The sequence below is a fragment of the Pelmatolapia mariae genome, linkage group LG20, assembly GCF_036321145.2.
Source record: "Pelmatolapia mariae isolate MD_Pm_ZW linkage group LG20, Pm_UMD_F_2, whole genome shotgun sequence".
NCBI classification, from domain to species: domain Eukaryota; kingdom Metazoa; phylum Chordata; class Actinopteri; order Cichliformes; family Cichlidae; genus Pelmatolapia; species Pelmatolapia mariae.
Window position 1 is genome coordinate 37,946,755 of NC_086244.1, and position 25,607 is coordinate 37,972,361.

At 40.7% G+C, this 25,607-nt stretch overlaps 1 protein-coding gene across 2 annotated transcripts in view; it reads left to right on the forward strand.

Annotated features, from left to right (window-relative positions):
- Positions 1 to 348: 348 nt before the first annotated feature.
- LOC134618653 (LHFPL tetraspan subfamily member 4 protein-like) overlaps positions 349 to 25,607 on the forward strand; it is a 36,253-nt gene continuing 10,994 nt past the window's right edge. For both annotated transcript variants that reach the window (XR_010091918.1, XM_063464144.1), the window contains exon 1: positions 349 to 1,734. Coding sequence is in view for 1 of the 2 variants with exons in the window: in XM_063464144.1 (XP_063320214.1) it covers positions 1,326 to 1,734 (409 nt within the window). In the remaining variant the exon portion in view is untranslated. The remainder of the gene's footprint in view (positions 1,735 to 25,607) is intronic.

Consider the following 25,607-nt stretch of genomic DNA (forward strand, 5'->3'; position numbering starts at 1 on the left):
CCCAAGAGCACAAAAACGGGGGGGGGGGGAAATGCTATGTAACATGAAAAAAAGTCTGTATTTCATATTTAGATTTTGCAAATTAGCCCGATCATGATAGAACTGGAATGGTTTGAATCCGTGGGTGACACCATCCACCATCGTGGTGGTCACTGTGGGTCCAAACGTGAGAGAATATTTGTTGGTGTGATTTCAAATTTAAGGTGAAGAAAGGCTGAGACGCGTTCTGATGCAAATCCGCCCCCACGCCTCTCCACCCCTTATGCTGCTGCTGCTGCGCCCGCTTACGTGAACGCGCTCCATCGCTGTCATCAGTACAACATCAGCATCTTCCGGGGGGCGCGCAGAGAGAGAGGGAGAGCGAGAGAGAGAGAGACGGGAGGAGGAGGAGGACGGAGAAAGCGAGAGAGAGAGAGGGCTGAGACACACTGGATAAAGGCGACAAAAAGCACGATGATAATGGAGTCGAGGCGGTGGAGGATGTCGGATTTACGAGAAAGGACTGTTGAAATTTGACAGAGGGCTCGTGTTAAAGGCTGGTCTCCATCTTTTTTTTTTTTTTTTTTTTTTTGGTTTTCCCTTTTTCGTTTCACCGCGTTTGATTTTTTTTTTGCCCCCCTCCCCCCCTCCCCCCACATGCTGCGTGGACAGTAGAGGCGAGCAGAGGAAGGGGAGCACCCCGCGGATCCCTGGGAAGCTAAAAACGGGGGTCCACCGCTGGCGCTACAGGCATCTCATCTCACGGATGGTAATAAAAGGACATCCTGATGAAGACAGCTCTGGACTGATGGATGAGGATGGAAAAGCAGCTTTAACCCCCTCCACCCGGCGACTGTGAAATAAAGGGGGGGGGGAATCCTATTGTGATTTTTTTTTAATTGTTAATCATTTATAGTGTAGCCCTGAGGAAACGAGCCTTAGACAGCAATGTTGAATCACTGGTGTTGGTAAATTATTCATTAGGAGTATAGGTAGGCTATGATTTTTGTATTGCTTCAATGTAGCATTCCCATTATTCTTTCCCCCCACTATGTGTAGTCTTGTAAGATCACACACATATGTGCAGGTCTGGTTTTATCGTGTGCTTATGTAGGCCCTTTTAACAGCCAAGAAACAGCCAAAGCGAGGGAAACATTAGCTTTCGTGTAGAAGAGAAGAGAATATCTGAATAGTGAGGTGTGTCGAGCTGTGCGGGGGGTTTTACATCTTTTACATCTTTTTTAAATATATATATATATATATATGAGAGTGTAAAGAAGAAGCAGGACGGGGGTGTAAAAAAAAAGATCTAAGAAGAAGGAGAGGGGAGAGAAAAACGACCAAACATGTTGCCTTCCCAAGAAGCCTCCAAGATCTACCATGACAATTATATGCGCAACTCCCGAGCCATCGGGGTGCTGTGGGCCATCTTCACCATCTGCTTCGCCATCGTCAACGTGGTGGTGTTCATCCAGCCCTACTGGATCGGCGACAGCGTCAACACGCCGCAGGCCGGCTACTTCGGCCTCTTCCACTACTGCGTGGGCACCGGGCCGTCGCCCAGCCGGGAGCTCACCTGCGTGGGCAGCTTCTCCGACTTCAGCTCCATCCCGTCCGGAGCCTTCAAGGCGGCCTCCGTGTTCGTGCTGCTGTCCATGGTGCTGATCCTCAGCTGCATCGCCTGCATGGCGCTCTTCTTCTTCTGCAACACCTCCACCGTTTACAAGACCTGCGCCTGGATGCAGCTGCTGTGCGGTAGGCATCCCCCCAATGTTTGTGCCATGTGTCGCTTAGAATGGAAAGTGTGTTTGGAGTCGCAGAGAACCAGAGAAACGTAATCAGGTGAAAACACCCCAAAACCAATCTGGCAGTTCTGCTTTATTTGCAGCAACCACTGGTGTTGGTGTTGCTGTGTGCATGGATGGATTCATCAAGGCTCTGATCTTTAAAATAATAATGATAGTGTTCACGTAAAAATGGATAGCCACTTAAAATCCGCTGGGCTCTCTTAGATAACAGAAGGTATCGTAACAATGCAAACTTATAGGAAAATGTCCAAAACGATTACAAAACAAGGGAGACGTGTGAGGTCAGAGTGCTGAGAGTCAGCGGCTCAAACCTCAGTAGACTCGGGAAAATCTCCTAACTTCTCGAATGAGAAAGAGGTGTATAGGCTCTGTCTCGCTCTGCATCTTATTAGAGGTGAAATACAGATTTCATTCCAATTTATTTATTTCTTTTTAAACTCCTGCAATGACAGCAGGGAGACAGTAGGAATACATTTTAGCGAAGCGCACTGGAAGCAATAAGGCAGGCAGCTGGAGCTCCCCACAACGCAAGCATTGATATTCTGAGGATACACCACTGCATCTGTAAGGAAAGCGGCAGGATCACTGCTTTATGCCGATGTAATGCAAATGCCATTCATTCACTCACTCACTCCACCCGTTTGTAGTGGATACGATGCAGGCGGGTGTGATATGTGCGATGCGACGGAGATGTGAATTGCTGTGACTGAGGGCTTATAACAGGCCCTGTTGCTATTTTCAGGGATGATACCAGGTCGATTGGATTACTGTGTTCAGGGGAGCGATGCTTTGTCCCCTGCTCTTGTGGTTAAATTACACTTTGTAAAAATGATTAGGGACAAATGGTGGCTTTTCCAAACACATGGACACACTGAGTTCCTGCTGTCTTCTTGGGATGTGGAAGAACAGACGTAGCTTCGACGGTTCAGTTTAGATCTGTGTGGCTGCCACAACTGTAGATGCTTACTGAGATGGTGCTGTAGTGGAAATAAGGGATTTTTTTTTTCTTTTTTTTGGAATCGCTTAAATATCACCCGTCACTGGAAGGGAGATCAGGATGTCTGCGATTACCAGAGGTTCATCTCCAGGCGTTACTGCATGTTTCCTGACATTTAATGGCATTAGCCATTAGCCTATGGAAGGGATTTTAAAATGAGCCTATCAGTGATATGGGTTTAGAGCAAACAACAAAAGATGCACGATAAAAGGAGTTTACAAGAGACCAGTGGTGTCCAAAGAGCAGCATGAGGCAATCCAAATTAAATACTTACATTTGAGAAGCTGGAATAAAAAATAAATCAAAATAAAATAAACAAATAAAGGAAACCACAGCCTCTTATCTAACGTGAATTTGTTACTATTTGTGGTGTTTTAGCGAACATAACACAGACCCTTCATTGTGTTTTGGGTCACATTTTTAATTTTGTTCCCATTTGTTGTGTTTTGGCTAACAATATACACTTAGAAATTTTGTGTTTTGTATTGTTTCTTTTGTTTGTGACTCCAACAAACTGCAGGACTGTTGTGTAAGAAAAACTGTCAGCACATTTATGATGAGATGACCACGTTAGCAAGATTGGAGCAATGAGTAAAGTGAGTTCGGTGCAGTGTATCTCAGAGGATGCTAAAAAAAAGAAGAAAAATTCATGATCCTTCTCATATAAGCAGTTCTCCTAGCGAGCCTCCTGTGTATATCTGATTTCTTTATAAGCTGATCAATGTGATAAATAGGCCAGGCAGAATAGCGTGGGAGTCAGTTTTCTGTACAGAAACAGTCAGCATACTGAATGAGAGGGAGGGAGGATGACGGGGAGGCAGAGAGAAAGAGATCAGCACTTTTTTTCCTCCTGTATTGTTCTTTTCCTCATCCTCATCTGCCCACTCTGTCCTCTGTTGTGCCGAGTGTGTCGAAATCAGCAGGAATCAGACACAACAGCAGAGGTACAGATTTTGCTTTCTTTATCAAAACCCGTATGGCTTAATAGAAATTGAACCTCGGTCTTTCCGCACACTTAATCAAGCACAACAACAGCAAGGAGCTTCTTATGAGGAAAGATTCTAATGTTTTACATAAGAATGTGGGTAAAAGGAAATCTGCCTTTCTTAGTTGTTGTCTTGTAAAGGTTTAATCACGGATCAGTGAACACTGCTGTTCAGTCAGAGCTGCTGGTGTCTCATGTACATGTGGTCTGGTGACACACATGTGGTGGTAGGGTGGCCTTACTCTTAAGTCATGACATTTTAAAACAAACCACAATCTTTTCCTGAATTTAAGCTCTATGAACAAAAGTCCTGGGCCACACACACCTACAGGAGGTGCTAAGCTGTGAAGCTCCTGGTGCGCAGGTTTTGTGCTGATGTTAATGCCAGAGGATATTTGGAAGTCTGCAGTTATTGAGTCAGCAGAGCTTTTGTGGCTTTTATGAATAATGTAACTCAGCAGTCTGCAACCCTGCTCTGTAACTTCAAGTGGTTGGCTCATTCATGGCCCACTTGCTATGGTTTCTACTTTGTAATAATACAAGAAACCTCATAAACTTACTTGTTGCAATAGTGGTATCCTATTCCAATGAGCTTGTTAGAACGACTTGTTCTTTCACACTTTTGTAAAAACAGACAGCATGAATAGGTGCTTGATTTTACTGAAAACACCTCAATTGAAAGATCAAGGAGTGTAATACATCTAATACAGTTTATGTGCTCTTCAGATACAACTTTATAATAGCAAGTCAGTTCATTTTTATCCAACAGGGTGCCTGTTTTCTAAACATTTACATAGTTTCATCAGTATCAGTTACAGAGTTATCATCCAAATACTGTTAATAGATGGATTAAAGACCAGCTGCTAACCAATTAGCAAACACTAATACTCAGTTCTTCGTGGCTTTGATTCAACATGGTGCTGGAAATACTCTTTAGAGATTTTAGTCCATAGTCATGTGATAGCATCATACAGTTACTGTAGATTTGTCGGTTGATGTGAATCTCCTCTCAGTTATTGTTCTCAGTTGACAGCAGCTGCACCCAGTCGGTCATCTGCTGCTGTAGCCCATCTGCATCAAGGTTTAACATGTTATCCATTTAGAGATGCTCTTCTGCATACTTGGTTGTAGCTACTAGTTATTTGAGTTCCTGTTGCCTTCAGCTTGAAGCAATCTGGCCATCCTTGTGTGATTTCTGACACCAACACTGCATTTTTGCCTACAAACTGTCGCTCTCTGTATATTTTACCTTTTAGACCATTCTCTGTAAAACTCTAGAAATGGTTGAGCGAGAAAATCTCTGCAGATCAGCAGTTTTACAGTTCTCAGACCATGTGTCTGGTGCCAACAAACATGGCACATTAAACCCACTTTAAACATTCTTCGTTCTGGTGCTCAATTTGAATTTCAGCGAGTCATCAGCATGTCTGAATGCACTGAGTCGCTACCATGTGATTGTCTAAATAGAAATTTGCATTAATAAACAGTTGAACACGTGTATCTGATACAGTGGCTGACGAGTGTACGCTTAGCGGTTCCTTTTACAGTTCAGAAGTTGTGTTCTGTGGCTGTCACGTTATGAATGGGGGATTGTAAAAAAAAATAGGTTAGTGGAGCTATTAAGAAAATCTGAATGTGAGGCAGGTCTAAATGTTTTTATTAGAGATGATTGGGTAAATACATTTTAAAAACTGAAATGAGACTGGTTTCCTAAAAACACCTCAAACTATGTTTCTTAACTGTGTGAGATATAAGTTATCATTGTTGATGACCCTAATCTTAACACTATTAAAACCTTGTTTTAGAGAAAGGCAAAAAGCATTTAGGAAAAAGTGTAAAGTTTTTTATGCATCAGAATTTTTGCTTTCTTTGTCTCCTGATTGCCAAGACATGGACGCATGATTTAAAAATTAAATATTCCGATTTAATAGGGTTTGGGTTTGTAATATCACCAGTGGCAAAAAAAGCGAGTGAAAAAAAAGTGAAAAAGCAGAAATATAAATTAACAAAAAAATGGAATTACAGAGGCAAAGTACTACAAAATACACATTTCTAGTAGTCCACCTCCTCCAGGAGGTCCATAACCCATCAGCAGGACCAGTGTCTGCCCCTTCGTGCAAGGAGGAACAGGCTGAGCACTGCCAAAGCTACAAAATGACCTCCAGGAGGACACTCGTGTCAATGTCATGGACCAAACAATCTGAAACAGATTTTATGAGGCTGGCCTGAGGACCCCACATCCTCTAGTGGGCCCTATTCACAGGCCCATGAAATCCTTGGACTCACTGTCAGATCCTCCACTGGTTCCTGGTGGTGCACGACAGTGCACTTCCTCATTTGGCAAGAGTATGCAGGCAGTTCCTGGAGGATGAAGGAATGAAGGAACTGATACCACTGACTGGTCCCCACACACACCTGACCTAAATCCAACAGAACACTTCTGGGACATTATGTTTCGCTCCATCTGACACCACCGGGTTGCACTTCAGACTGTCCAGGAGCTCAATGATGCCCTGGTCCAGATCTGGAGATGAGATCCCCAGGACTCCATCTATTGTCTCATGTTGTCAACATGAGACACTTTCAGAAAATCACTTTAATTTTTGGGGTGTCTTTGAATTCAGCCCTCTGTAGGTTGATCATTTTCATTTCCATCAAATGATGGGGCATCCTTTTTTCCCCTAACACATTACCCAGTCCATATCAGTATACAGATCCAGCATGATTTTTCCCCAGTTGACATCCAATGTGTGTTCAAAGTGTTCCTTTAATTTTTTGAGCAGTGTACATAAGAATTAAGCAGTATGAGGAATTAAGTGCATCAAATCAATGTAGCAGTCCTGAGTCTACTGAAACAACAAATAAACGCCCCTTCACCTCCACCATCCAATGCCCTCAGGCGTCCTGATGATTTAGAAATCTTTGTTGAACAAAATTAACAAAAACTGAAGATTTGCTACATAAAGGTTCTTTTTTATGGCGAAAGGTTGAGATTAGTTTTGTAAGTCCTATAAAAAAAGGATGGAAGATTAGATCCAGAATTTATGGCTTACCATATAAGATAGCTAATCTTATATGGTAAAATTATAAAATATGGTTATATATAAATATGGTTATATATAGTTATTTTTATTTCCTCTTTGATATTCTGCTTTTAATTTGTGAGCACAGATCAAAGTTACTTAGTGGGTTTTTTTATCCTTTCTGTGGACTCATATGATGTGTGGCAAATGTAAGTCATCTAGAAGGCTGGCCGAATGCCACTCACCACCTTGGAAATGATCATTTAATCATCCCCTCTGCCCTGCTGGTTGCAGCAGCAGGTCTGCTGGCACAGAACAGTGACAGACTGTACCACAGCAAATACAGTAAGAGCCAATCTGAACCGCTGGTGGCTCAGATTGGCCTAAATGAACCAAAAGGTATCAATTAGAGAGCAGTTTGAGCCAGAATTTTGCTGGTCACCTAGAGTGTGCTATAGGAACAAAAAGATTAAATAGAAACATCTCCTCGTGTTTCCATCAGCTGAAACTGCAGACACATTCGCACATGTACACAGGTCAGCGATTTTCTTGCTGCGGCTTTGTCTTATATTCTGGGTAAGTGTTTAGTCCAGTCAGGAAACTAGTGGGACCTACTGGTTAAGTATTGGTAAAACTGAAGATAAAAGGAGAAACTGGAACATGGTTCAAAACACTGAGATGTGGGAGTCTTGGCAGAGCACACTGACACAGTGTGTACTGGCACCTATAAGCTGAAAATAGGCCAGAGTTGTCTTTTACGTACACTCAACTGAACTGACCAAATGTGAGTAAGGTTAATGTACTTGAAGAGAACTTTAAGATGGCGCTCATAACTATTGGCAATGCAGTGTGATTGTGTGTACTAATACAGCTAAATGAACTGGAAAAAGGTTAACCGCTGATTATAGCACTGCTGGCGACGCTGCAGTGCAACAGAGAAGAAAACTCCTTCTCTGGCTGGAACCTAATCAAAAAGCTTATTTAGTTTTTACACGCAAAAGGAACTGATCACAAAATCCTGCTGTGCCAAAACAGGGGCCTGGATCGCGAAGCAAAACTATGACACAGTAGCTTGTTATTCAGTTATCATTGGGATTAACTCTGTATTACAAAGCTGGCCCACTTAATTGTGTTATATTGTGTATGTAATCATGCATATTAACTATCCTGACTTTTAAACTGACAAAGAAGACTGGAAATATCAAGTATGTCCACATCCTGCTGATGGTCTTCTATGCTTCAAGAGATGGCCGAACAACAAAAACCTCATCCACTGCAAAGCTCATTGATGTTAGCATGAAAAGCACTTTGGCTATTGGTTGATCAGCCGAATGCAAAGTATTGAAAAAGTGCTCCATAGCTGTATGAGAACAATTCCAAGAACTTTAAGTATTTACAGAAAGGTGACTGTATTTTTTTTCTTAAAGAACTTTAGTTTTCTCTATGGCCTAATCTACAATACAGTGTGTGATACTATCATGTGAGTATGGACTAAAATGTCTAAAGAATGTTTCCAGCACCGTGTTGAATCAATGCCATCAAGAATTAAGAATTGACACGAGCCAAAGAAACAGCCTCAATTGGCATCTGTTTAGGAATTTATTTATCATGTACCAACTAAGACTACTATGCAATAAGAATATGTAATTAGTGAAGAATCATGTGCTATATATATAAATTAAAGAAATCATGGATGTAGTCTCAGGGTGTGAAAAGTCAAACCAGTGCAGGGACTTAAATGTGTGTTCCCTAATCTATCGCCAGCAGGTGGCAGCACATGATCTATGACCTCAGTGAAAACTTTTCTAATTAATTTATGGTGTCAGTCATAGATTTTAGGTCTTATCTAATGCAGCATCATGTTCATTTAATAATATATGGTTTTTAGGGTGGTGTGGTGGTTAGCACTTTTGCCTCACAAAAAGATGTTCCTGGGTTCAAATCCATCATCTAATGGAGGTTTGTCTATGTGGAGTTTGCATGTGTGACCACCTTCTACCAGAGGCCAAAGAAATTTGGATCACTTCTCTCCAAGGATAAGGGTTTGGGATGGTATGACAACATCTAGACCAGAAGACAAGACTATTAGAGAATCACTGAGGGCAAATTCAAAGCAAAGAGGCTCGGGTGGGGAAATCAGGCAGAGCCGAGACCGCTGGCAGAGAGCCAGCAATGGCCTGTGCTCCTTTTGGGACGAAGGAGCTTGAAGCATCTCGATTTCATATTCAAACCCATCCCTCACTCGTCATAGTTTGTGAAAAAAGTCTACAAACCAATGGGTAACATCACAATAATTTAGATTCAACAAGCTCCTGGAAACAACCCTTGAGATGGTTGCATGGGAACATCCCAGTGAATCAGCAGTTTCTGCAATACTCAGATCAACCCCCAGGACTAACAGCCACGCCACATCCAAAGTTACCTTTCCTAATCATTCTGATGCTTGGGTTGAGCTTCACCAGGGTGCTAAGGGGAGAAGTGGGGGATAAAATATTTCCATATTTGGTCAGTTAACTCACCAGAATTTAAACTACAGAAGAGTTGGCTTAAAAAATGTAGGTGAATTTTAGATGTAATTGCAAATATTACTGACAGTGACACGTGCTTCAGACTAGTCTGAAAACATGCACCATCACAAATAATAAAACGTAAAATCGCCCAACCTCCCCTAGAGAGACAAATCACATCCAAATGGCATCTCAGTTCCACTTTTCGTGTTGCACAGACCCTATTGATAATTGATCAGGGACTGCACTTAAACAAAGAAATGTTCAGTTTACAATCCAAACCAAAAGCTCCAAAAGTGGGTTAGGGCCAATGGAGAATCAATAGCCACATGCTAATAGGTGACTTTCCTCCCATCTTCCCCCAGTTGTGTCACACCTGGATGGGAATGTGAATAATGAGATCATTTTACACTTAGAATCGAGACTAAACTGCAGTCTTTTTCCTTCTTCACACAAAGGAACAAGTGGAGGGCTAGATTTCCCCAAAGCACCGTAGGTCTGTGAATAGCTTCTCTGCTCACACCTTTGCTTGGATTTAGATTAATTCAGTGGGAAATGCTCCTGGGAAAATGGCTAGCACTTTAGTTTTAATTCACCTTACTTGAACAAAGATGAATTTAATCTAAGAACCTCAGAGGAAATTCAAATAAGATTTCAGCGTTTACTTCTCACAGAGATGGCGAGGTCGCTTCACCCATCAACTATCTTCTCACTCCACCCTCCTCCTGTTTTCCTGCATCCCTCTGGCAATGAGAGGTGGAGGAACAGGAAAGTACCAAGTTAATCGTAGAGCTCGACTGCTCCCTTTCTCACTCCCGTCTCCATCAGTTCAGTCCACCATCCTTCTTTCACATCTGACCTTGGCTGTTGCAATATTAAACAGAACTAAGCAGGACATGGGCTGTGGCAAGGGAGAAACAACCTGTCAGGGACTGTTCGGCACAACTGTGTGTGTGTGTGGGGGGGGGGGCTTGTTATGGGGGTATAGTTTTGCTTCCAGTCAGCTTCCAGTCTGAATGTCATGGAAATAAATGACCTGTAGAATTAGTCTAACAGGTACTGAGGCAAAAAGCAGAGGTGTTTGGAGGAAGGGTGAAGAAAAGCTCATCTGAAGAGGTGGAACCACTGAGTAACCACGGTGCAAATAATCTAAAGAAATGGTCATAGGAGATATACTTTCATATAAATAATCTTGAGTAATTACATTCACTGCTCACTGCAGTGCTTCTGCATTGGGTGTAAATTAGGAAAGTTTAAATTTTCCAATATTCATTCGCTTTTACTCTTTAGATTAATAATGGAAATTCATTCAGCTCCTCCAGACTTTTTTCTAACTGCTCTTATAATAAGAAAAAACTGTTAGGAAACATGTCCAGGCTCAACTTTTTTAAAAACAACTGTGTCAAATTAATCTACATTCACAATGAGAATATACATCTATTCATCCATTTTGTTAATGTCTCGTCCAATTCAGAGAAGGGAGGAGGCGGAGCCTATCTCAGCTGACTCTGGATGAAAGCTGGAGTACACCAAGGTTAGGTCTCCAGAGCAAAATAAGAACATACTGTTCAAAATGTAAACTCAATTTCATTTTCTTTTCTATTTTAACATGTTTACAATTTTGAAAGGAAATCGTGCTGTCTGTGCTTTTTTTCACTCAAAGTTAGTTTTTGCATATGATTGCGTTCTCTTTTTACTCAGCTATTTTGGAAAGACTGTTATAAATTTGAGGTTCACTGATAGTTTCTCCACATCTACAATAGAAAAATGCAGTTTTGAACCCCAGTCATGCAGAAGAAGAATTTCCTTGCTTATTATGTTGCAACTACTTAATACAGCTACACGTGTTGATAATAATATCCACAATACAGTGAATATAATACTTACAAGAACATAATGTAATGTGCTGCTGGAGGAGATCCAGTCCTTGGGGACTTGCAGAATTAGGCAGATGATGACCTTTCCATCTCATGGGCTGCCACAGATGCAGGAACAATCAATTTTGACGTCACTAAAAGTAAAAAACACAGAGCACTGCAAACAATTTTGGTACTAGACCCTACTAGAGTTAGTACTAGAGTACTAGAGTTCCAGTAACGTCACCCTACATATGCTGTTGGTCCTGACAGACAGCAGTTGTAATTTGCACAGCCATGAGATGTCTCTGAAAGGGAAAATGCTGTTTTTTTCCTTCTTGTACAAACAGTGAACACAGTTGTTTTTCTGGTGAGGCAGCTTGAGTTTTCTCGGTTTCTCTCTGTTTTTCCTTGTTGTCCGTTTTTGTTCTTACAAGGATTCTGAAGGAAAGCAAGAGAGCAGCAGAAAGAGTGCGTAACAGTGTGTGCATGTGATGGAAGGAGAGGCAGAACGCGAGGGAGCAAAACACAGCAAATTCATTTCCATGTGCGTGCTGATGGTATGCTTTGTGTGTATCTTGCCCCCCCCCCCCCCCCACACACACACACACACACACACACATCTGTTCTCGTGACTGTGTGAGACAACGGGTAAATGTGTACATGATGGTGTGAGAGCTGAATGATTAATGAGAACGTTTTCTCTTTTCTTCTCTTGAGGCAGTGTGGTGTTTTTTATGTATTTATTTTTTCTTTCTTTTCTTTTTTTGTTTTTGCTGCTGCAGTTAATGTGGCTGTGTGCATCCATGCAGCATGTGTGCACATGCACAGTAGATTTAAATAAATGCTGCAGTGGTCGAGTTTTTTTTTACATATATATATCTATATCTATGTATATATAGAGATATATATGTGTCTGTGTGTGTATGTAAGAGAGAGACAGAGAGAGACGTAGCGAGAAAAACTCTCCCTGCCTCTTGCTCACTCTTTCCTTCTCTGTGTCTTTCGCTCTCTGAGATTTCTGGTTGGCTTTCCCGACCAAACGTACATGTTTTAATTATCAGGCACTTAATAAATAATTCCAAAGTCACTGGGGTGTTTCTAAAAATATCCTGACAGCTGAATAATGGATTCCTTTGACCCTTCTCATCATTGTCGCTCTGTGTGTATGTGTGTGTGTCTGTGCAGGAGTGAGAAACAAAGTCTTACATCTCATTGATGTGTAGTTAGTAGCAACAACGTAGGCTTGGCCCAAAAAAGGAGGGAAATTTGTGTTTGGCTGATTATTTGTTTGTTGTAACAACGCTTTTTGGTAATAAATGTTATACTGTTGAAAAATCTCATCGTATCCTCCTAAATGGTTCCACATTTACAAGGAAAAGCGTTTGTGGGTTGAGCAGCAGAATCATCAAAAAATGGACTAGTCTGCCACATAATCTTTTCACTTCCCCTTTGAGATCTGATTATTTTGAAAACATTCCTTTAATTTTTTTGAGTATCAATATCAATATCAACCTAAGCATTGTTTAGTGCAACCACACAGATTATAACAACAAAACTAAGGCTTCTCTAAGCCCTACCAACCCACAAAATCTGCTCAGGAGCAGTTCAAGGTACACATCCAAAAGCTTAAACTCTCCACATCCATGCTTTATATGGCTGAACAAGCCTGATCCACAGAACCCAAAGGATCCCCTGCCAACATTGCTGATGTCAGACAACCTGGCAAGGGTACATGCCCAATGAGGCAGAGCAACAGTGGGATTTTAATGTTGTGACTGATATCTTCTGTATGAAATTTCACATTCATTTTAAATTCATATTGTTCCTGCTGTTCATTTAAGCCATTTCTGACACCCCACAGCAAACAAGTTCCTTACACTTTTTCAAAATAACTTTAGCAATTTAAGACTAAATTACAAAATCCACAAACTGCACCATAATAAATCATAGTAGGTCATCTTTCCCAACAAAAGTAAATCTCCTAAAAGGCACTCCCAAAAATTCTCAAAAAGACAAATACACTTCTTCAGATTCATACTGGCACCAAGGATGCCAGCCTTATACATAGCATCAAAGATGTAAGATTTTTTTTCCATATAACTCTTGGGTGTCTTTATGTGATACTTGCTACAAGACAAACTTGTAGCCGATAAACAGGATAAGCTTGTAGCAGAATGATGGGAAGAGAAAAGTATGGAGAAGCAGAGAAACAGCTAATGATCCAAAGAATACCACCATCTGTTAAACATGGTCGAGGCAATATTACAGCATGGATATGTATGGCTGACAGTAGAAGTGGGTCACTGCTATTTATTGATGATGTGACTGCTGATAGAAGTAGCAGGATGAATTGTAAAATGTACATGGCTTTACTTAAATGTTTAGCCAAATTCTGGAAAACATGAAGCATACTGTAAAAGCTAACTGGGAGTTTTTCCATCTGAGTTGGAAGAAGTAGATGATGTGACCACAGTAGAGAATTTCCTTCTTACATGCATCACTATTTGCAGTGTTTTCATTTGCAGCTTTAAAGTACTTGTAAAGTACTACATGAAGCTACGCTTGGTATTTACAAAGGGATGCAGTGACAAAATTGCATGTAGGGAGGTGGAATTTCACAGATTTTTGTGACTGCTCCTTTTGCATATGCATATTTAAGGAAGTTCCTTTCTCAAAACGCAAAATACAGGGAAGAGAATGTTTAAATCGAGCACACAAACTGATATTGGTGCTAATATTTAACACAGAAAAAAAGCATGTCTTATTTTTTTTGCACTTGATATTGAAATGGGTCAACTGCGCTTGTGTTAGAAAACAGCTTTAGTAAATCACCTATGAACTAACCACACCTATGAGCTAGGGCTGCCACGATTAGTCGACTAGTCACAATTACGTCGACTATCAAAATTGTTGACGACTAATTTAATAGTCGACGTGTCGTTTGAAGCTTTGTAAGATCCTGAAAGATGCAGGAATTAGCAGTAGGATTTATGAGTGTAATAATGGACTGAAACAGAAGATGGCAGCACTGCATGAACAAGGATGCCAGCTGCCGTTAAACCCCAAAGAAGAAGACGCAATCTCCGGTATTGTAGCTGTGTCCAAATTCATGGGCTGCATCCTCCTGAGGCCGCATTTGTAGGCCGATTACGTTATAGTGATGCAACGAAGACTGTCCAAATTTGAAGACTCTGACAAATGCAGCCGACAAATTTGTCCTTCATTTCCCAAGATTTGAAGGATGGGTCGGGTTCATCCTTCGTGGCCCAGCCTATCCCAGAATTCATAGTGCGGCCCAGCCAATTAAAGTTTCCAACAATGGCAGCAGGTAGTTAGTTGAAATATTACTGTTATTACTCTTTCTGGGTCACAAAATAAACTTTTAAGATATTTTCAGGCAAGAATGTAGCTGTGTAAACTTCAACTATCTGCTTGGTTTATCAAGACACCACATATTTGCAAAAGTGCTTGTTTTCGGAGACGTCTGTTACCCACCAGCTCAATAGTTAGCCGGCGGTTCAAGGCTCACTAGAGCTGGCGAGAACACCGAACTCCTGGCAAATTGTTTTCAGATCCCCGCCATCTTTCGCTACTCAGGTTAAACATGATATATAAGTCACTTAGATAACTTAAAAATGTTATTGTTTGGCTTCTTTCAATGTTTTATTTGTTCCTGAGTAAATCAGTTTGGCTGAGATTAAAGTTATAGTTTTCACACAGCTGAATAAACGTCACACAGAAAACTGATTAAACAGAATTGTGAGATGGTAGAAGTGTCCTATTATATTTTAGATAGCAAGGAGCAGACAGCTGAGTTTATTAAACTTCACTGGGACAATCTGCAAATTTCATTAAAAAAAATTTAAAAAAAACTATGATTTTGTCTTTATTTTTAGTTAGCACATACCTTAAACACTTCAAGCTGTAAGCTAATGATAGTTATATAAGAGCAGATGCATGCTGGTGCAAAAAGCTGTATGTTTTACGTCCAGTGAATGCACAATCTGATTAGTTGACTAATCGCAAAAATAATCTGTGACTAGTAGACTATCAAAATCATCGTTTGTGGCAGCTCTACTATGAGGGCATTGTGCTCACACATTGTTTTGCCCTGTTCAGTAAACCCTAATCTTTAAGACAAAGTCTACAGTTTTGTAAAATGTGTACATTTCTAAGCACACGGTACCGTATAACCAGCGCACATGCAGCGCACATACAGCAAGTACATTAATAAGCTTTTAACTTTTAATTTAAAACAGAGAGAATTTACAGTGAACGACCAAACTGAAAGAAATAAAAAAGAAAAGCTCTGTGCCAAGTGGGCCAGTGAACCCTGGCGGCAGCAACATCTTGCAAAGTGCCCCCTCAGCAGTCCACATACTAACACTGAAGTCTCTCTCTCTCTCTCTCTGTCACACACACACACACACACACAAAGCAGGCTTGGTCTCAGCACTAATAAAAGCTCTGTATATCAGCAAGCCAGGCCGTCCATTATATAGGAGGACAGCAGGCCAAGGTTTAGACACAGTAGCAGAGAAAAGGGCAGACCTCAAACAGCTTTATTACATTATAGACAGGACATGGTGATCTCTCAATGCAGTCATGTTCACACCTTTCCACTCCGCTGCTCTGCGTTGGACTGAAAACTGCAGGGGTTTGCTTCCACATGGATGCCAGGAGTTAGAACTATTTATGGGGGGTTTTAGTATCTCGCCTCAAACGGTTTCTGCACCATCAGGATGTCGAAATGGCTAAATTGTTATATTGCAACATTATGTACTAATACTAATTTAATAATAGTACATGTAATACTAATTTCCAGTTCTGATCAACAATAACTGATGGATATTGTTTTTTAAATATCAGTTATCCATATCAACTAATTCTACACCATTACATAGCTCACTGGTAACATTTTTACACTGTTTAAAGTGACAGCAACATGCAGTCTTAATCCAGTACCATAATGGTTATGCCACCATATTTAAATTGACCCTGTTATGTGATTCTTTAGCTCAGGCCTTACACTGCTCTGAATGCCATGTTTCAGACAGCTTTCTACTGTTGGCTCTGTGTGATGTCAGAGAGAGAGGACCTCTATAATATGGTCATCTCCGGCACACAGAAGAAGCTCCAGCCTCCTGTTGTTTAAACCTTCTGTCCACAAGGGGCAACCAATTGGAAGGATGCTGGCTTAAAGTGAGAGAGTTTAATTCATATAGAGTGGAACCATGTTTTAGTGAGATCTCCCAAAAGCAGGGAACAAAGCCAACAGACAAAGCTGAGGACCAAAACCTGTAGTTTCCCCAATACCCACTCAAGGGTTCCTCTAAAAGAGAGACAATCTCCATAGACTATGCTATATGGCATGGTTTTCCATGGCTGAGGAGTTCCTCTTGATATAATGTGCAGGTGGCTCAGGATTTTTGTCCATACAGGATATGTTAAAATAGCCAACTAAACGGCATTAAACAGCGTTTTTAAACCTGGTCCAAAAAAATGTTGTTTTGGCCTCGATGGACAGTTTTCCCTTCGTAACAACACATTTATTTCGGCCTAGGTGTCAAACATAAGGCCTGGGGCCCAGAAACAGCCAGGCAAAGACTTCCATCCAGGCCCACTGGATGGCTTTGGAAAATGTGAAGGATGGCATACATTTTGAACTTTTAACTTATTTTTATGGAGTTTACAGCTTGTCACACTGACAAAGACCTCCCCCACAGCCATTCACACTACACCAGAGTAATGTAGCAATAGATAAACAGTTATCTGACAGAAGAGTTCCTGTTTTTTTTACAACGTGTTACAAAATCTTTCTGCTTTATAATTACAGGACAGTTTGGCTATTAGAAGTTTTTCCATAATTTTTTCCATAATTTAAAAAATTAAGTTCTTACCAGTTTAAGGCCAAAGAGTGTGCTGACAGATTTCTTTCATTAACTCCAAAAGGATTTCTTCATTATCAAGAGAAAACTGAGACATACTGTTGAAACTGCACTTCTTCTTCTTCTTCTTCTTCTTATAGTGAGATATCTCAGAGATTAAATGTGCAGTTAAACTACTGACAGAAACAGGAGTTTCACTGGTCTGGCCCACTTAAGATCAAAGTGCCACATATGTGGCCTGTGGTGTAAAAGGAGTTTGACATCCCTGATTTAAACACTTTTTTCCTATGCCTAAGTACACACACACACACACACACACACACACACACTCCAACAGATGCACTGGGGGCAAATCAGGGTTCAGTATTTTACCCAAGGATACTTCGACATGTAGAGTGCTGTAGCTGGGTAATCGTCCACTGACCTTCCCATTGGTAGGTCTACTGGTTCAAATATGACTGAATCACTGAATTCATCCAATATGGCGTGCAGAAACCAAAGGGTGATGTCACTCGTTTAACTACAAGTTGTGGTTATCCACTGCCTCTACTGTAAACTCAAAACATTGACCACTCGCCACACACAAGCCAAACTATCAGAAAATAGCAAACATATTCTCACCTTTTCTTGACCCCAGTGTGTGCAGTAACTTGTGAAACAAATGCGAAACAAAACAAGCTTGTAATTGCCCTCTGATCTCTAGCTAGCACCACATTCTCATTAAGATTTAACAGCATTTCTAGTAGATAATGGCAGTTGGAGTAAGTATGAGTCCCATGTACTAATGAGAAGGGAATGAATTTTAGAAGGGAATGAATTTTAGAAGGGAGGGAGGGTGGGGCAACAAAAAGAGAACAAACCGCTTGCAGTGAAGGGGAGTTGTGTATAGATGGAGAACTGGAAAAGGAGTGTATGAGGTGTGGTCCCGCTCTTAAAAATTCAGATAAATTATCTCCAATTAAACACATCAGCTGTACCTTCCAATTTCCTTATAAAGCAATGCTTAAAAATAAAAAAATTAAAAAATACTGGTGACCGCCAGTTCTACCCCTCAGGATCCTAGCAGATACACCTATGGTATCAATTTCAAAATTCTACGTCACCTACATGGCAAGTTATCGCATTCCCCACCTTGAGTGTCCATGCCGCCCTCCCACCCGCTCTGCGGGGTGACGACAATACCCCATCAGCCTTGTATGGCTAAGGAGTAAAAGGGTGTTGGATGATGTCACAACCATGTGATGATGGTGTTTAGCCTATAACTACTCAAGTCAAAATTACTTCACACACACATTTATATTTAGCACACTCATGGTATTTTTAGAGGACTTATATAATCATTTTTGGGCTGTCGAGAATGAAGAAAGAATCCGTGAAGACTTGTAGATACGACAGTCTGACAAAACTGTTACGTAACAAGCCTAAAAATATCTTTAGACACTAAAAATAAAAATGATTCATGGTCTTTTTAATGAGCTGGATCACAATCATATCCAGGTGGTGCATTTCCAATTGTTTTCCCTGGTTTGATCTGCTTTGATGCCTCCTAACAGCTGATTGGCTGTGAATGCTGAGCTGAAAAGAAGTGACAGGAGGTGATGAACTGAGATGAGTGGGGGGGGGGGAATGACATAAGACATGGAGTGAAGCTTCAGTAGCCATGCGACTTGATTGTTTTTATTCTTTCACTCATCAGCTCTGCTCTTCTCGCCTCCTTCCCATCCGCCTTCTCTGTTCGATCCCTCCGCTTGTTGCCTTTGAAGTTCCTTCCTTCCAAGTTCAGAATGCAGTGTCTTGAGAGAGTGGAGGGGAGGAAGGAAGAGGAAAAACCCCAACAACTTCAAAGGGCTTTTCTTGGGTTGTGGGAAGGTGGGGGTTATTTTTAGCCTGCTGGTGCCCACTTAAAGGCTTGAGTTGAAGATGAAAGAAAAAGGGGAGATAGAGGAGAGTGCACAGAGAGTACATGCCACATGATCGTTGCTGTCATACTAGGATGCTATTCACAAAGAAATGGTTTTTTTATGCAGCGTGTACTGTGCTGAACACTTTGCTGCGGAGTTCCTGATGCTTTAAACCGGGGGTCCCCAACTCCAGGCCTCGGGGGCCAGTGTCCTGCAGTTTTTAGATGTGTCCGTGATCCATCACAGCTGATTCAAATGGCTAAATTACCTCCTCAACATGTTTTGAAGTTCTCCAGAGGCCTGGTAATGAACTAATCATTTGATTCAGGTGTGTTGACCCAGGGTGAGATCTAAAACCTGCAGGACAACGACCCTCGAGGCCTGGAGTTGGGGACCCCTGCTTTAAACGGTGCATGCGCTTGCACGTTTTGCTGAACTCAACTACCAACTACATCTGAATATGTTAACAACACAAGTTACTAAATACATTCGAATAGAGGCTTGATTTAGAAAAGAAAATGCATTACATGATGAGAGGTTACATATTTTAGGTGAAAATGAACTAAATCTCATCTATGCCGCTAACCTGCAGTCTATTAAAAACCAAACCAAAGAAAAAACATTATTAAGTGCTAAACAAATGTGGGTCCGTCTCCATCATAGGTAGTATGCTAGATGGGGCATCCTCCATAATTTATTTGTAAAGTCCTGTTATTAAGGCTCAAGCTTGGTGTTTTTCACTTTTGTCATTGTGCTCTTTAGAAACCAGATGGTACATATCACACCATGATGCCGCACAGTCATTGGCTAACAAACTCAATCACAAGTCAGCCAGTCAGCATACACTGAATGCATAAAAATGTACAAATGTATAATAAACTCATCAGAAACATGAATTCACTGAGATCAGCAGGTTTTGCCCTTGTAGACATTAAAAAGAATGCATATTTAGGGCACTTTTGCAGTGGCGTCACTTGTCAAATCCGGGAGCTACATCAATCTTTTATGGAGGCTCATTACCGCCACAGAAAAAAAAAAAAAACTCATCCAAAATTTCGAGTTAGCTCTACCAGTCAGGAAGCTCTGTGAAAGTATATAATTTCCTTGTGACAACGAAGCTGAAGCAGAAGGCGGAAGGCATCAGCTGTCCAACAGTTCCACATAAACACATTGACACCTTTTTTGCAGTTATCATCGCATTCAAAGCTGAAGAACCTGGCACCAATGTGTTCACTTTTGCAATACATTGGTAACTCACTGATATTGTTACTACCCAAATGTGTCTGCGCCAACTGCTACTGGTTAACAAGGAAATCACATCCTTCACAGAGATTCTTGTTTGGGAGAGCTAACTCAAAAACTTTGAAAATAAAATTTTTAGGGATTTCAAAATGTCAGAGACTAAATTTCAAGTTATGGATATCCGTTTTTTCAACAAGCTTCGATAATCTTTCACATTGTCTGTACGAAGAATTCCTGATTCTGGAGAGTGTTTGCAGACAAACTCATGTCTTCCATGCAAACTACTGGTGAGTACAGCAATCTGCTAGTGCATAAAAGTAATCACAATGCAGTGAAATAGCTTTAGCTCCACCAAATCTGATCTAACTGAAAGCATAATGCTACATTTGTTTTGTTAGTAATAGCCTGGTCCCAGCATCAAAGAGTTAAACACGCCAAAAAGATGTTGCAAGTCACAGCATGCAGTCATTCTTGTGCATGCTCACAAAAGCAATTTGTGAGCATTTGTTATGTAAGTTGGAAATTGTGAATCAGTTCACAACTTTTAGTCCCGTGTTGTGCTCTTGCATGGGTTGGAAACATAGCATTTCATTGTAATGCAAAAGAAAAATGAGCACAGAGATTATCTCATGTTGTAATTCTCAGAGTTCATGTTGCAACTTTGATGAAATGTACTACTGTTTGCTCTGCAAACAGGGTTCAACCAAAATGGCTAATGGGTGTGACTTTAATACACTAAGTACATTACATTACTCAGCCATCTATGTCCAGAACACAGTATAATCAAGGCCTTACTAAACATTTAGTAAGGCAAAGGTAAACTCAAGGTAACAATGAGAACCAATCAAGGAAACAAAGGTAAAGTCCACAGACAGAATAAAAGATGTACATTTTAGCAGGTTTGTTTTGTACTTTGGGTCTGAAAAGTGAAGCCAAAGCAAAAATCTTTTAAACCTACATTGTTTTTAATAGCCAGCAGGGGGCGACTCCTCTTGTTGTAAAACGACTTGTGGTTGTATTGAAGTCTATGGCAGTGCTGTCCAAACCCAGGCCTCAAGGGCCGGTGTCCTGCAGGTTTTAGATGTGTCCTTGTTCATCACAGCCATTTAAATGGCTAAATTACCTCCTCAACATGTTTTGAAGTTCTCCAGAGGCCTGGTAATGAACTAATCATTTGATTCAGGTGTGTAGACCCAGGGTGATATCTAAAAATGCAGGACACCGGCCCTACAGGCCTGGAGTTGGCCAAGCCTGCTCTATGGGGAAACGGCCCTCAGCTTCATTGACCTGTTACCTTAGTAAACACTGTCCTGATGAGTTTATGGTCTCAGCTGGTAGTTTCAGATCTTATTGAACAAACAAAACAAACAAAAAAGGTCATTATTAGTCAGACAGAAGAATTATCCGGCCTCACTGGCTAACGATTGTCAATCACAAGTCAGTAGCCAATGAGAATGCAGTGTCCTCGTTGTCACAGTTAGTAAAGCAAAGGTGGATGCTCTCCTGCTGGAGCATTTCCTACATTAATGTTGCATGGTTATTAGGACTCAAAGCAATAATTTTGGCTACTGTAGATTTAATATTACTGACCAAACCAATGTCTTAAGCAATGATTGTAAACGCTGAATTATAGTAAGGCATAACACGAGATGTGATAATATTTAATTTCCTGCCAAAATATTAGATTAAAAAAAGTTTTGATAATTGCTTACAGCACAAATAAACTTTAAGTGGTAAACAAATAACATGTATTACAGAGGGAAATGGGCTAGTTAATGAGTTGCCATGAGCCTCAAGTATGGTGCCCGTCAGGCTCTCCAAGCCATGTTTCTAAAAAGCCCACACTCAATAACTTCAAAGGTGTTTCCAACCAGATGGGGAACATTCATCAAAAATCCATAAAACATGTTACCTGACACTCATTACTCAGTTAATGATTTTACCATCTCTCATCTATGTTAATATTTTTGCATAAAGGCCATAAAAGAAGCTAATAACGTGGTGATTTCCCACGATGATTACTTCCTTTGCTCTTCAATTCTCTCATTACTTACTGTGTTATCCTCATTATATTCTTTCTCATTACATTCCCCCATTACGCCTGCAATCATTCTGTCAGAGGAGCGGTCACATTTTTAAATGGCGTAAATTTCAGCTCAAAATAGGACTCCTTGTGTTTGTATGTTTACACAGAGAGGTGGTGACTAATCTCATATCATCCCTCATCTGTGGCTGTGAGTTCACCACCCACCATATTTTCGTGATGGATTGCCAGTATATAAAAAGCAGGATCTTCAGAGGGAATCCCTAATGTGACAGGGTTCAACCAAATGACTAATGGATGTGGCTTTAATATACTCAGATCAATCACCTTCAGGACATTTAAGAAAACCACTTCTTTTGGTGGAATTCATTTGTTTTAGAACCCTCTAAGTTGTATTGTTTTACCAAACTGAATCTTTTATATTTACCCTTTCCCATTAGAAAAACTTCAACATTTTAGTCTGAGACCCGTGTTTTCCTGACCATTTTTATACACTAAGCTGTCTCAAAAAAGATGGAAAAGCTCATTGTGTTGCTTGTATATAGTCAAAGGAGCTTGGAAAGAAAAGCGTCATTGTGAAACCTAGCCCCACCCTATCATGTGATTTCCTGAGGTCATAAGGCCCAGGATGTGAGTGGGCGCTGTAGGTAGTGCTTCCAGGAAATAGCCACACTCTTGCGTTAAAAGGTCTTACCTTCTACCACCTACCTACCAACATTGAACAGTGCACCAAACTGTACTGGGTGAGTTTAGCTTGCTTTAACTAAGTACAATGCATCAGTTCTTCTTTTTTTTTAATATGCTGTATATTCTCTTCATTCAGATTACTTAGAGCCCGACTGATATAGGCTCCTTAAGATTAGCCGGTATTTGCTGATTTCAAAATCTGATCAATTGGCCGATATTTTTTTCTTTCAGACACAGAAAAACACAAGGGTTCCCTAAAAATGTGTGGTGTGCAGTACTTACTAAGATATTATGACAATACAGTTTAAAAATAATTTGGTTTTACTGTCCCAACAAGTAGTGGATTACTTGTTTATGCTCTGCTCAGAACAGCTGATTGTGTTTTTGGTGTTGCCACCAGCAAACATGCAGAGCCCTTTGGTAGAGTTTTTTCGTCCCACTGTCACCAAGTGCTTGCTCATAAGGCATCGTCTGATTGTTGGGGTTTCTCTTGAATGCTTTAGGGTCTTTACGTTGCAGTGTATAGGGCTGAGGCGCTGTAGAAATGCAAGTGAACTGTGCAAGTGAAACTATGTGGCATCAGTAATCATTTCATGGTTGAAGGGTGTTTCTTCAATCTATTTTTTACTTTGTACACACTGAATTGTGGCCTTTCCAAACCAACAATACTAAAAAGAAGTCAGCGAACAGGCGAACATGTGAGGTCTCTTTAGCAGTTATCAGCCCTTCACACAGTCCTGACTGACTGCAGACTAGATGGTACAGTTTGGATCCTATAAGCATGTATTTTGATTCAAGTAGTTTTTTTTTTAATTGCCATAGTACAAAGTTGACACCCACGCTACTAAAAAACCTCATAAGAACCACTCCAACCTCTCAGCACAAAGTAAAAGGTGTGGATTGACTAATATCTGAAAGCTTGAAAAACTTTTAGTACATATTTAGATTCCAAAACTCCAGCTCACAAACTTACCAGCATTATGTACCGTACTTTGTATTACTGTGCAGGCTGCTAAGCAAATGTCCACATTCAGAAAGGTGCATTGACCTTTAAACTACTGGTTTAAAGGTCAACTTGATGCCAAGAAGCAAAGACTGGGTCTTACATATTGAGCAGCACAATCTGGTGCTATTATCCTCTATGATCTGTGTGTGACTGTGTGCACAGATTTGACTGGGTACCATTCAAACACAGCAGCCACTGTGCTTGAACGGTGCCCAGCATCCGTCAGTGGTGCACACGAGGCACACACAGATATTCACAGTAATAAAATATTCACATATGCACACCAATTGAGCTCCAGACGCTAAATCTTTTCAACATGTATTGGAACGAAGCGTAATAATCACAGACTCAGCCAGATTTGTCTGACTTTTTGTGTGTATCACAAGTGATGTTGCCCGTGGAAAAGACACGTCTGGTCTGAAATGAAGATCCAGTGTGACGTCTGCCATGTATGTTCCCCATCTCCCAGTGGAGCCCAGTGCTTTACTTACAGCCCCTCAGGCACAGACTGACTGCTATTTAAACAGTGCTGGTGAGCAAGAAATATGGCACAATCAGCTCCCTCAGTGATACTCACTTTGATGAATGAGCTGAGGTGTAAAGTATAGATTACCATTTTTGTTGTAGCACTGAAGATATATATGTGTGTCTTTTGCTAGAGGGCTTGGTATTATGTGTGTGCATCTGAGTGCGTGTGCATTGCATATTCTCCCTTGTGTCTGGGCTTTCAGATTTTCTGGAGTGATTGTACGTTTTAAATTCCTCCCCTCTCTCAATTGTCTCATGGTGACAAGGCTATGGACTCCATTTTTCCACTCTCTCAGTGCCAGCCCCCCCAGCTCGTCACACAACCCCAGAGCAATTTACGTTTCCTCCCAGGAACCAGGAACCTTTCGCTCGTTAAACAAATGTGTAAACCAATACACTGTGAAGCCACTCTCTGTCATTAACGGATTATTTTGTAATGTATGCAGAAATAAAACTACATTTAAATGACAAATATTGTTTTACTGATAAGCAGTGATCAATGGCTGCTGACTGGCTGACTGAGTACGCTATGAATGCTTACCCATTAAGGAAGAATAGGTCATGAAAGGTGGAACAGTTAATGAAAGTCAAAAATGTATTTAAAAGTTTAGTGGAAAGATTTTTTTTAAGTCCCAAGTGGTCTTAAAAGTAATTAAATCTAGTGCTGTAACCAGGTACGGGAGATGACATTTCCATGATTATCCCACCCACCAAACTGGTCCAGCTGGATGAAACAGGCATCAGTGAGCGTAATAACACTATTAGGCACACTAAACACATCAGGGATGTGGGTGGTGATTAACCACATTATTGCATCATTTGATCTCCCAATTTGCTCGTAGGCAGAAAGTTGTGTCTTAAAATTACATTTTAACATAAGACTGCTATTGATGGAGCACAACTCAAATGAGGGTTTAACATGAATTCATTTCAAACCTTATGATGTTCTTTAAGATGCCTGCAGACTGTCAGATTTTAGTAATCTTATAAGTTTATCGCAACATATGTGAAATATGGATCTAACAAATGGAACTACAATTTCTTCTTTGTTGGACTTGCAAACATTTTGTTTTGCAAGTTTGCAAGTTCAGGATCTCGGAAGTGCACAAAATGGCATTCCAGATCAGTCTCCAAGCAAAAATTTCACATGCTC